General features: G+C 55.6%; 1 protein-coding gene and 1 long non-coding RNA gene across 3 annotated transcripts; one reads left to right on the top strand and one right to left on the bottom strand.

Moving 5' to 3' along the window:
* Positions 1–891: 891 nt before the first annotated feature.
* LOC136792696 (uncharacterized) lies at positions 892–7,409 on the bottom strand. The gene is made up of 6 exons (XR_010836865.1): positions 7,029–7,409; positions 6,593–6,667; positions 3,554–3,660; positions 2,713–3,309; positions 2,371–2,491; positions 892–2,035 (listed from the first exon to the last, which is right to left on the bottom strand). It is a non-coding gene; the product is annotated as an uncharacterized lncRNA (long non-coding RNA).
* LOC131742860 (coiled-coil domain-containing protein 74B-like) lies at positions 6,434–11,191 on the top strand. Of its 2 annotated transcripts, XM_059041209.1 has the most exons (8): positions 6,434–6,686; positions 7,292–7,336; positions 8,305–8,364; positions 9,493–9,643; positions 10,467–10,653; positions 10,727–10,806; positions 10,885–10,956; positions 11,053–11,191. In XM_059041209.1, the coding sequence occupies exons 1-8, from the start codon at positions 6,434–6,436 to the stop codon at positions 11,189–11,191; spliced, it is 987 nt and encodes a 328-aa protein (XP_058897192.1). The 2 variants fall into 2 exon arrangements, with proteins under 2 accessions (XP_058897192.1, XP_058897193.1); XM_059041210.1 differs by lacking the exons at positions 10,885–10,956; positions 11,053–11,191 and having other exon boundaries at positions 10,582–10,653; positions 10,727–10,751.
* Positions 11,192–11,265: the final 74 nt, after the last annotated feature.

Genomic DNA, 11,265 nt, shown 5'->3' with positions numbered 1-11,265 from the left:
GGTCTGAGCTGTGAGAACACTGCCTGCGACTCGGTGGGGGCAGACGTGGCTGTCATACTAAAAGCTAGGATCCTAGGACCCGTGTTGCACTTTCTGTGGCTTCTGCAGGGTTGCATGTGACTGGGGAACCGAAATGTGCTCACCAACCCACATGGCCTAGCCCGAGTGTTAAATGTCCCCCTTTCCCTGGGCCAGGCAACTGCTTTGGTCAAATTCTATGGAAATAGGAAGTAAGACAGTTTCTACAAGTTCACATTGATAGATTACTGGCTTTTGTTAAACTTTGTGAGATGATGGTCTGGGGCCTGCCATCCATGGCACCGGTCCCTGATGACTCCTCTTGGCCTCCCCTGATGGACATCCGCCAGCCGGCGAGGGTGGCACCTGTCCCCCCACAATCTTTCCAGCGTTGTGCTCGCCCCCAAGCCTCACTTCACTTACACACCCATTAACCATAGAACAACCACCTACTGCATGCCACCCTCAGCTGTGCTGGGACATGTGGGGGACTTCATGGTGCAGAGTCCAGAAGTAGACACTAAGGTCAAGGAGGGGCCAGCGGACTTCCCTGGTGGCGCAGTGGTTAAGAATCCGCCTGCCAATGCAGGGGACACAGGTTCGAGCCCTGGTCCGGGAAGTTCCCACATGCTGTGGAGCAACTAAGCCCACGTGCCCCAACTACTGAGCGTGTGCTCTAGAGCTCGCAAGCCACAGCTTCTGAAACCAGTGCGCCTAGAACCCGCGCTCTGCAACAAGAGAAGCCACCACAATGAGAAACCCGCACACCACGAGGGAGAGTAGCCCCCGCTCGCTGCAACTACAGAAAGCCCGCGCACAGCAACGAAGACCCAATGCAGCCGAAAAAAAAAAAGGAGGGGCCAGGGTGCCAGTGGTGGGGCCTGGGGCCTGGTTTTGGGGAGGGTGGTTTGAGGTCCATGGTGCTCAGTGGCTTGTGCCCAGGGAGCTGAGCAGGTGAGGGCGATGGGGACCCTACCTTCACAATGACCCCGAGTTAGTTTGCGGGGCTCTAGCTGCAGAGTAGAGAAAGGCATGGATGGAGCAGAGGCAGAAGTGTCACTGAGCCAGATGCCGAGATGCCGAGGTTCAGAGAAGAGAAAAGAGGCCGCCTACCCAAGGGCCGAGGACGGGTATTTACAGGATGAGGCTGAGGCACAGGAGGTGGGGAAAGGTGATTGGAAATAAGAAAATGCTGAGGCAGCCGTTCTGTGAGGGACACAGGTTCTGAGGGGCAATGCCTGGCCTGATGGCACAGGTGGAAACTAAGTCCTGTGACTAGTTTACAATTAAATTCTGGTTCCCTTCCTTCCCAGCTGCACCTACATGGTCACGTTTGCCTCATCAATAAGGAGCAATGCAGGTCAGGTGCCTGGAGCTTCAGCTTCCCAATAAGCATCATGTTCACGTGCCATTCTGAGTCATCTTCCGGGGCAAGATGGCCTGTACAGGTTACAGAGATAGAGACCCCCCCAGGTCACAGATAATTAAGGTGATGAACCCCAGCCCCTCTATTGTTACCCTTTAAAAACCACTAACTCAGAGACCACGTTGCAGTGGGTCTGAGGCCTGCCCCCTGCTCGGCACCCTGCAAACAACATCCTTAGTTTGCTGCAAAGCCCACCATCAGAGGTTGACTTTCTGCCTGCAGGCACATGAGCCCAGTGCTCGGTTTCAGTTGGAAGGTCAGTGGTCCTACCCACTCACCAGCTCAGCTCGAACTGGACGTCCAACAGCTGATACCAAGTTCCTGAAGCAACAACTCAGGCAAATGTCTTACCGCTTACGCTCTGTGCCACTCAGAGGATACACAAGTTTTCATAAAAACAATTCAAGCAATGCTGCAACTAGAGAAAGCCCGCACGCAGCAACGAAGACCCAATGCAGCCAAAAAAAATTAATTTTTTAGAAGCAGCTGTTGTTAAAAAATTGAAGTGAACTTGATGGGGGAAGGCAGATCATAGCTGATCCCTGCAGCTGATCTAGCTGATGCCAGTCCTCAGGGCCCTTGGTTTCAGAGCTGCAGTAGTGGAAAGGGGGGGTGCTCTCAGCTGCAGGGATGGTGCTGGGGGACGGGGCACATCTAGGGGGGACACACCCAAGGAGAGGCTGCTGGCCCAGCTCCTGGAGGTCAGGCTGAAGATGGGGGTTCTCTCCGTGTTTCCCCTCCCCTCACCGAAGCCTCCGGTGGTTTATGCCAACTGCCCACCCCCTCAACTCCCCCCACACCCCAACTTTCACCCTCTGGCCACCACCACAACCGCTGCCAAAGGGTCAAACCCCATTGCCTCTTAGTGCCCCCGGCTCTGGCCTCCTGGCGGCACCTCCCAGGCCCGCAGCCCACACTGGACTCACTGTCCTTTGTGACCTGTTTCCCATGAGGCATCCAGTAACATCCAAGCGTCTGTGTCCTACAGAACGTCCTCTGGAAAGCTTGGGGTTTGTGTACCTGAAATCTCCTCCAACAAGACCAGAGCTTGGGGCAGCCAGTCAAGAGGGAGCTGGTGACTCAGCTGTCCCCACCACCTGGAAGCAGCCTCCGACCTCCCCTTCCAGGAGGCCAGGGGCTTCTGCTGGGCTCTCAGGTGGTCTCTGAGGGTCTGCGCCTCCTCCCTCCCCCCCAGGGGACCTCTGCCCCCCTCAGCTCCCCCCTCCCTCCACCTCCCAGGCTGGACTAAGAGCCCCCTCTGTACTCACCCGCCCTGGTCCACAAATAAAAGCAGAGATACTTCTTGTCACTTGTGTGATTCTGGGCACTTCAAGATGCTGAATAAATAAATACTTGTGACTCAATCTCTGATGTGTATTTTGCTCCTTGTGGACACGTATTGTACTTTTTCTCTCCAGCACTGAGCAAGCACATAGTAGCTGCCCAATAAATAACTTATTTTACCTATTATATACACATCCAGCTCCTCATATCTCAGGAATCAAAATATGAACTATTGGATAAATTAATTTGTACATGAGCAGAAAAGGATTAGGATAGGAAAGGGGGCTCTTCAGTCTAACGTTGAACAAAAATCAATGAGGAAGTGCGTGATCACTGTGTTGAAGGGACCTGTCCAACATTCAGATCATAGATGGATGTATAAAAAAGGGCTAAGGGCTTCCCTGGTGGTGCAGTGGTTGAGAGTCCGCCTGCCGTTGCAGGGGACACGGGTTCGTGCCCCGGTCCGGGAAGATCCCGCATGCCGCAGAGCAGCTGGGCCCGTGAGCCATGGCCGCTGAGCCTGCGCGTCCGGAGCCAGTGCTCCGCAATGGGAGAGACCACAACAGTGAGAGGCCCGCGTACTGCAAAAAAAAAAAAAAAAAAAAAGGGCTAAAACTAGAACTGTCAAGAGAAAACACAGGAGTAAATATTCGTAACAGTGAACTACTCAATGGTTTTTCAGATACGACACCAAAAGCGCAAGTGACAAAAATTCAGAGAAATGAAAATATGTACAATATACATGTTTTCCCATATTACTTAAAAAAAACCCTTTTCTGCACATTGCTTTCCCTGTTCATAAATTGGAAATGTAATAACACTTGCCTTGACGAATTTATTTCAAGGATGAAACGAGATAATGCACAGGAACTCTAGGCTCTTATGTGACTGCAAAGGAGTGGAGGGTGCCACATTGCAGCTCTCAGCTGTGGCTGAAAAGATAGTCATCATTTCCCATGTGACACTTGTTTGCTTAAATCAGCAGGTAATTCCAATTCTAAAAATATTCCCCCTGAGAGAGAATAGGTGAAAACGTTTTCTCCCTGTTAATTGAAGGTCATCTTACGGTGCTGACAATTGGTGCAGCAGCAGAAGCCTCCTCTCAGACTGCACACCTGGCCTTTACTGTCACTGGAACAGTCAGCCTGTCCTTGACTTTACCCTGGAGGGTTAGGATGGCCCAGGAGAGCAAAAACAGGATGAGCCCAGAGAATACTGTGTAGCAATAAAAAACAAAGGCAGGCAGGTCATGGAAGCAACCTAAATGCCCATAGACGGATGAATGGATAAAGAAGATGTGGTACATATATACAACGGAATATTACTCTGCCATAAAAAGGAACGAAATTGGGTCACTTGTTGAGATGTGGATGGATCTAGAGACTGTCGAATGAAGTAAGTCAGAAAGAGAAAAACAAATATCGTATATTAACGCATATATGTGGAACCTAGAAAAATGGTACACAGATGAACCAGTTTGCAGGGCAGAAACTGAGACACAGATGTAGAGAACAAATGTATGGACACCAAGGGGGGGAAGGGGGGGGTGGGGGTGGGGGTGTGACGAATTGGGCGATTGGGACTGACATGTATACACTGATGTGTATAAAATTGATGACTAATAAGAACCTGCTGTATAAAAAAATAAAATTCAAAAAAATAAAAATAAAATGCTAAAAAAAATAAAATAAAAAACAAAGGCAGGAACTCATGAACTCCCTGGAATGTTCTCTAAAACCTGCTGTTAAGACATAAACCAGGGACTTCCCTGGTTGTGCAGTGGTTAAGAATCCGCCTGCCAATGCAGGGGACACGGGTTCAATCCCTGATCTGGGAAGATCCCACATGCCGTGGAACAACTAAGCCTGTGTGCCATAACTACTGAACCTGGACTCTAGAGCCCACGAGCCACAACTACTGAGCCCGTGTGCCACAACTACTGAAGCCCGCACGCCTAGAGCCCGGGCTCCACAACAAGAGAAGCCACTGCAATGAGAAACCCGCACACCACAACGAAGAGTAGCCCCCGCTCGCCGCAACTAGAGAAAGCTTGCGTGCAGCAACAAAGACCCAAAGCAGCCAAAAATAATTAAAACAAAACAAAAACAAAAACATAAACCAAGTTGCAAAGCAATATGTCTGTGATGATCCCATTACACAGAAACAGTTGAAGGCCACTGCAGACAAATGAGTCCTACCCATAAGTGTATGAGTGTAAGTATGTAAACACAGAGCAGAGAAGGCTCAGGCAGTGGCATGCCTCTCTCGTGACAGGGGGCAGGGTGGACTTGGATTTATCTGCATTGTTTGAATCATTTCTATCGAGGAGGATATACTTCTGTTCTTGATTCCATCACGTTTGTCTGTTTCTCTGCATGTCTGGTATTTACTAGTGTAATTCAGATCTTGAGGATGATGTGTCATTGAGACTCTGGGTTCTGTTATCATTCTCTGAAGAGTGTTGAATTCTGTTCTCTAGGCAGTTGAATTATGGGAAGATTGCCATGGACTTGTGGAGACTGGGCTTTAAGTTTTATTAGGGCAAATGTATTTTGATTTTTTCCTTAGTCTTAGTGCAAATCCCTTATTTCTAGAACACAGTCTTTATTCCCAAGCTGTGACCCTTTTGGGGTTTAAATGGAAAACTGAGGCGTTTACCAAACTTCTCTGTCAGTTTCCGAACTCGGTCTCCCCTGGAGTTAGGCCATTTCGGCCTCCAGCTCTGTCTTGCCCTGGGACCTTTGGAATCTTACCCCTACATGTGCATTTCAGGCCAGCCACGTACTTGAAGGGGGTTTTATTGCCCCAAACTTCCCAGCGCCCCTCAGTTTGCATCCTTCGTCCTCTCCAGCCGATAAGGCTGTGGCTTCCTGTTCGGGTCTGGCTGATCAGGAGCCCTCAGGAGAAAACAACTGGCTTTCAAGAGCTGCCTTCCTCCAGTTTCCACCTGCTTTTTTGCTCTTCTCTAGTGCTTTCAGACAGCTGTTTCATGTATTTTGTCCACATTTCATAAAGCACGAGGGTTCTGCGATTATTGGAAATGGAAATTCTACCTTTTGATTTTTGAACCAAAATCTTACCATCTAAAGTCGTATCATCCTGTAATTGTATCATCTATTCAAAAAGTGAACTATTAAAACACAACCAGTGGGACTTTCCTGGCAGTCTAGCGGTTAAGACTTCTCCTTCCAATGCGGGGGGTGCAGGTTCAATCTCTGGTTGGGGAGCTAAAAGCCCACATGCCTCGGGCCCAAAAAACCAAAAAACATAAAAGAGACAATATTGTAACAAATTCAACAAAGACTTTAAAAATGGTCCACATCAAAAACTATTATGAAAATCCAAAAAACCCCACAAGCAGTGAACAAAACTAAATATTAAGACCTGTAAAGGCGTACGATTCTCTGTGGTTTAAGTCAGAGGATGCCATCCAATTAAGTCAGGTGTATCACCCAGGCCCCGCCCCGCCGCAGCCCCGCCACCTGGCTCCCAGGCCCCGCCCCTGCCGCAGCACACCTAGTCCCGGGTACCCAAGCCTCGCCCCTCAGGCGCCCCGCCCTGCCCCTCGCCCAGGCCCCTCCCACTAATCAGCCCCTTAGCACACAAAGCCCCCCTGAGGGTGCGCCCGTTTCCATGGCGACACGGAGCTGAGCCTTGGTGGCCGGGCCGGCCACCGAGTGGGCGTCCATCCGCGGAGGTAGCTACATGAGCGCAGCGGCTGTGGCGGCCGGGCTGCGGCCCCCCAGCTCGGGGATCCCGGGCTCCCGGGGTACGTTGCGCCTCCGCCTGCCCGTGGTCCCTCCGTATCCCGGGCAGCACGGCACGCCAGTCGGGCTCAGCGAGGCGCAGAAGCGGGCGCTGTACCTGGAGAAGAGGCTGCAGTTCCTACAGCAGCAGCACTCGGAGACGCTGGTCAAACTCCATGAGGAGATCGAGCACCTGAAGCGGGAGAACAAGGGTGAGGCGGCCGGCGGGCCGGGACTTCTGCGCCCAAACGGCGCACGAAGGGTGAGGGAGGACGCAGGGCTGCAAGCCCCATCCCGGCCACTCGGGGCTCGGCTCTCTGCCCCAGCGCCAAAGCCCAACTGCGGGGGGCAGGTCTGGCCGCGCCACTCCCGAAGGTAACCCGGCCCGCCTCTCCTCTCCAGGCAGGGTCAGGCGGCCTCCTTAGAAAAACTTTTGTAGAAGTGAAACACACCCCCAAAGTACGTGTATATAGCTCAATGAATTTTCACAAACTAAGCACACCCAGATCCGGGGCTCCAGAACGATTCCGGACACCTGGGTCATCCCGACTCACCTCTGTCCCGCTGGAGTCCAGGCCCCACATGGCAGAGACTGCTCTGTAGACGTCACGGATGGAGGAATGGGCTCCGGGGGAGGCTCTCACACAGGGGCTCTGGCTCAGGGAGCAGCCAGAGGCATCACCGACCCGAGGATGCCAAGGCAAAGGCTTGGTCCATGGAGCAGGGTCTCTCAGGGGCTCAGCAGGGAGGAGTGGGCAAGGGAAGCAAAGCTTCTTTTCTCAGAGTAGCCACGAGGAGAGCCCATTTTTGTTTTCAGATCTCCACTACAAGCTAATCATGAATCAGAAGCTGCAGAAGAAAGGTAAGACAGGCCCACAGGTGCCTGATGGGAAGCTACTGCCCTCAAGAGCAGGCCCCCCAGACTGCTTATGCCCATGCGAATTATCCCAGTGGGGAGAGGGCCTGGACAGACAGACCGCTCCCAGCCATGGTCTGGGTGACTTCATGCACCCAAGCACAGCAAGTGCCACTCTTGGGGACCCCAAAGCCCGAGTTCTGTGCAGCAGGAGCAGTGGACAGAGCAGCTGGGGTCCGGGGGGCTGCCCAGGTTACCCCCGCCCCAGCCCTGGCCTCACTATCCTGGTGCGCTTTCACTGGGACTGCTGCCCCAGGCTTCCCCGGCACAGCCCCATCCCCATCCCCTGGTCCCTTTGGCCTTGGGGCAGGAAGCTCTGGGCACACTCCTTACAGAGTCCTCCCTATCATCTGCAGAGCAACCACATGGGCATGTCCTCACCTGTGGCCCACTCACCTTGCCTGTCCCCTAGCCCAGCCTGGGGACGACTAGGTCCAGTCTTGGGTTCCCCTCCCCTCTTACTTTTGGGACCAGGTCTGACATCGGGAGATGGTCTGAGTGGTGCCTGCCTGGAAGGCCCCAGTCTGGGGTGTGCCCAGGGCTCTCTTCCTGGGAGATACGCAGAGGATGGGGTGGTGGGGGCCCTTCTCCAGTGGGGCAGCACAGCTCCAGCGAGCTGATGTGGGCACGTAGTGTCAGGGGTCCCCCGATGGGACCTCAAGAGAGGGCGTGCTCCCATTCAGGTCCCACTGCTTCTTCCGTCCCCAGCCCCGTGGCCCTGGCTCCCTCTGGCACTGGCGGGGTCTGGGGCTGCCTCACCAGAGTGTGGGGGAGGGCTGGTACCTGCAGAGCCAGGAGGCGGGCACAGGTGGGCCTGGCCCTTCGGCCATGGCAGCCGTGCAGAAGCGCTGGGATCTGCAGGGATGGGAGCCTCGCTGCTGCCACCTTCTGCTGACCCCAAGCGGCCCCCACAGGCAGCATCTCCAGTTCCAGCTTTCAGTCCAACAAGTCCATCTCGAATACAATGGTGTCAGGTGAGCACACCAGCACCTCTGTGCTCAGGGTTGGGGGAGAGCAGGTACAGACCTCGGGGCCCCCGGGCCTGAAATGGCAAGTGGGGCGCTGAGCCGAATGCTGAAAGCCCACGGTGGTCCTCTGTGGGGCAGACCTCGGGGGAGCACCTCTGCCAGTCCCTATGGACTTGGGGGTTAAGGGGTAGCCCACTCCTCCCTGCTGAGCCCCTGAGAGACCCTGCTCCATTAACCAAGGAGGGTCCCCAGGTGCCCTGTGAGCTGAAACCTCCAGGAGGGAGCTGAGGCCAGGGGACAGGTTAGTGGGTCAGCTGGAAGGAGGCCTGAGGACAGGCCACAAAAGCAGGACAGGGGGCTTCCCTGATGGCGCAGTGGTTGAGAGTCTGCCTGCCGATGCAGGGGACGTGGGTTCATGCCCCGGTCTGGGAGGATCCCACATGCCGCAGAGTGGCTGGGCCCGTGAGCCGTGGCCGCTGAGCCTGCGCTCCGCAGCGGGAGAGGCCACAACAGTGAGAGGCCCGTGTACCGCAAAAAAAAAAAAAAAAAAAAAAAAAAAAGGCAGGACAGGCTTGGTCAGTGTGGGTCATGAGTCAGGCAGAGCGTGTGACAAAGGAGCCCTGAGTGGTCTTCACTGCTGCTCACTGTGTCTCTCAGAGCAGACAGGACACGGGTGGGCTGGCCCTCCTACAGAGCCTGGATTTGTGGCATTTTTGCTGAGTGAGGGGCCTTGTCCTGGGAGAGCAGACCTGCACAGGCTGGGCCCAGACCTTTCCTTCCGTTTCATTTTGCCCAAAATGGGGTTCAGAGTCAGGGAACAGCTGCTGGCTACCCTACCCCGGCCTTTACCAAGGCCCATGAGGAGACTGCCCCACGGGGTGTGTGGGGCTCTCCCCACTTTGGCTGCTCGGGGAGCCACCTCCACCACTGTGTCCGCTTCAGAACATTCAGGCACCCACAGGCTTCACCCTACTCCCGCATCTGTGCCTCCCAGGGGCCCTCGGACAGAGGCCATTACCATCTCCCCTTTACAAAGAGGAAACTGACGCAGGGGCGGGGCCCCTTGGGTGCATACAGACGACCGATGCCCAGTGACTGGCCCTGTCTGGGTCTGACCTACAGCCAACTCACAAGGCAAGGCCAGGCCCCAGCCCACCTCCTCTAAGAAGCAAGACTCGAAAGCTGACGTTCCCCAGAAGTCGGACCTGGAGGAGGATCCCTTGGTTGCTGCCCTACTTCACAGCAGCAGGGTGGACAAGGCCCTCGGGGTACAGGGGCTGGCCAAGTAAGGCTCCGTGAGCCCCATGGGGACAGGGTTGCATTCAGCAGGTTCACACCCTGGAACCAGCCAATTGCTTTGCCCTTCCAAACGGGCAGGTCTTCAGAGGGAAGCAAGCTCATGAAAGCCAGGCTTGCCCATCTGGTGGACCCTGCCTTCTCCCTTCCCCTGGGGGTCCTGCACAGTCCCTGCGCTGACCTGAGCCCGCAAGAGGGGCCAGCAGCAGCCCCTAAAGCATTCTCTCAAAGCACAGAAACAAAGTAACCTGGCCTCCACATTAGCTTGTTTTTCACCAAGAGAACCCTGAGTCAGGTTTGGGCTCCATCCTAGGAGCTGTGCTGGCCTCTGGAAGGCACAGGGCCAGCAGACCAGAGCAGGACCAGTCCCCGGTGACACCCGAGTTCCTGGGACTTCCTGGGAAGCAGCAGTGAGCCTGGACTTTGCGTCCAAAGAGGGGACCCTGTTGTCCCCTGGGAAGTGCCACCAGTAGGCCAGGCTCCTGCTTCTCTGCAGTCTTTAGGCTCCCCCCTCCACCAGCACCTTGGGCTTGTGGTCAGGACCAAGGGCAGCCAGGCAGCTGAAACCACATCTGACTCTTCAGTGTACCTTGAGGGGGGAGGAAGTGACGGGCCCAGGTCATGGCCAGCCCCAGAGACCCACCCCCGCCACCTGGTGCCTGGAGCACCCTGGTAGGCGGAAGGGAGCCAGGCCCCCAGGAGGCCATAGAGATGACCCTCTTCCTCACGCTGGAGCAGGTGCTGCCCTGAGAGGGGGTGTGAGAGATCACCTCCAGCAGGCCACCTCCGGTCTGCTCTAATGGCTGTTTCAGAGACAAAGTGGAGAGCTCTAATCCAGCAGCCACCTCAGCGGCCGGCAGCCTGCACAAGAGCAAGCAGGTGCCAAGGGTGCCCCCATTGATGAGGCTGCCCTCGCACCTGTGCAAGCCCGCCACACTCCAGCAGTGCGAAGTGGTCATCCGCCAGCTGTGGAATGCCAACCTCCTGCAGGCCCAAGAGGTGAGGTGAGGCTGCAGGGCGCCCCGGGGCTGCCACAGCCCCACCCAACGTGCCTCTTCTCCCTGCCTTCCAGCTGCAGCACCTCAAGTCCCTCCTAGAAGGGAGCCAGAGACCCAGGGCTGCCCCCGAGGAGACCGGGCCCAGTACTCCCAAGTACGTGCCCCAGGTGGCCCACTGGGTCACAACGGGGCCTGCTTGTCTGGGGCTCACGGCTGACTCGTCCCTCCCCAGGGGCCAGGAGGCTCTGCACCCGGGGGCCACGCAGCTCCCCAAGGTTGCCACCAAGGGCGTCTCTAAGAAATGGTGAGTCTTACTGGCACGGGAGGTAGGCAGCCTCTGAGCCCAGGGGCCACAGGGCCGGGGAGGCTGTCTGCAATGACCCCTCCGCCCGCCCCCCAGCCTGATTCTGAGCCGGGCGCCTGTGGCGGAGTGCGCCATCCTGCCCGCACTGAAGCAGAGCCTCAAGAGCAACGTCACCGAGCGGCAGAGACGGCTGCAGGTAGTGCAGAGCCGGTGGCTGCACTACCCGGTGCTCTGAGTGTCAGGCCCACGACCGCTCACCCTCTAGGTCGCACTTCCAAAGAATCCTAGTACGTTTACGCCAGCCTAACT

The sequence above is a fragment of the Kogia breviceps genome, chromosome 15, assembly GCF_026419965.1.
Source record: "Kogia breviceps isolate mKogBre1 chromosome 15, mKogBre1 haplotype 1, whole genome shotgun sequence".
Taxonomy (NCBI): domain Eukaryota; kingdom Metazoa; phylum Chordata; class Mammalia; order Artiodactyla; family Physeteridae; genus Kogia; species Kogia breviceps.
The sequence above is the reverse complement of the archived record's forward strand: the minus strand, read 5'-3'. Positions and strand labels throughout refer to the sequence as shown.

Excerpts from the sequence above, each read along its gene's own strand:
- LOC131742860 (XM_059041209.1), top strand. The coding sequence starts at position 6,434 with ATGAGCGCAGCGGCTGTGGCGGCCGGGCTGCGGCCCCCCAGCTCGGGG. Across the intron at positions 9,644-10,466 it reads GGGGTACAGGGGCTGGCCAA|AGACAAAGTGGAGAGCTCTA; the intron begins GTAAGGCTCCGT and ends TGGCTGTTTCAG. Across the intron at positions 10,807-10,884 it reads ACCGGGCCCAGTACTCCCAA|GGGCCAGGAGGCTCTGCACC; the intron begins GTACGTGCCCCA and ends GTCCCTCCCCAG.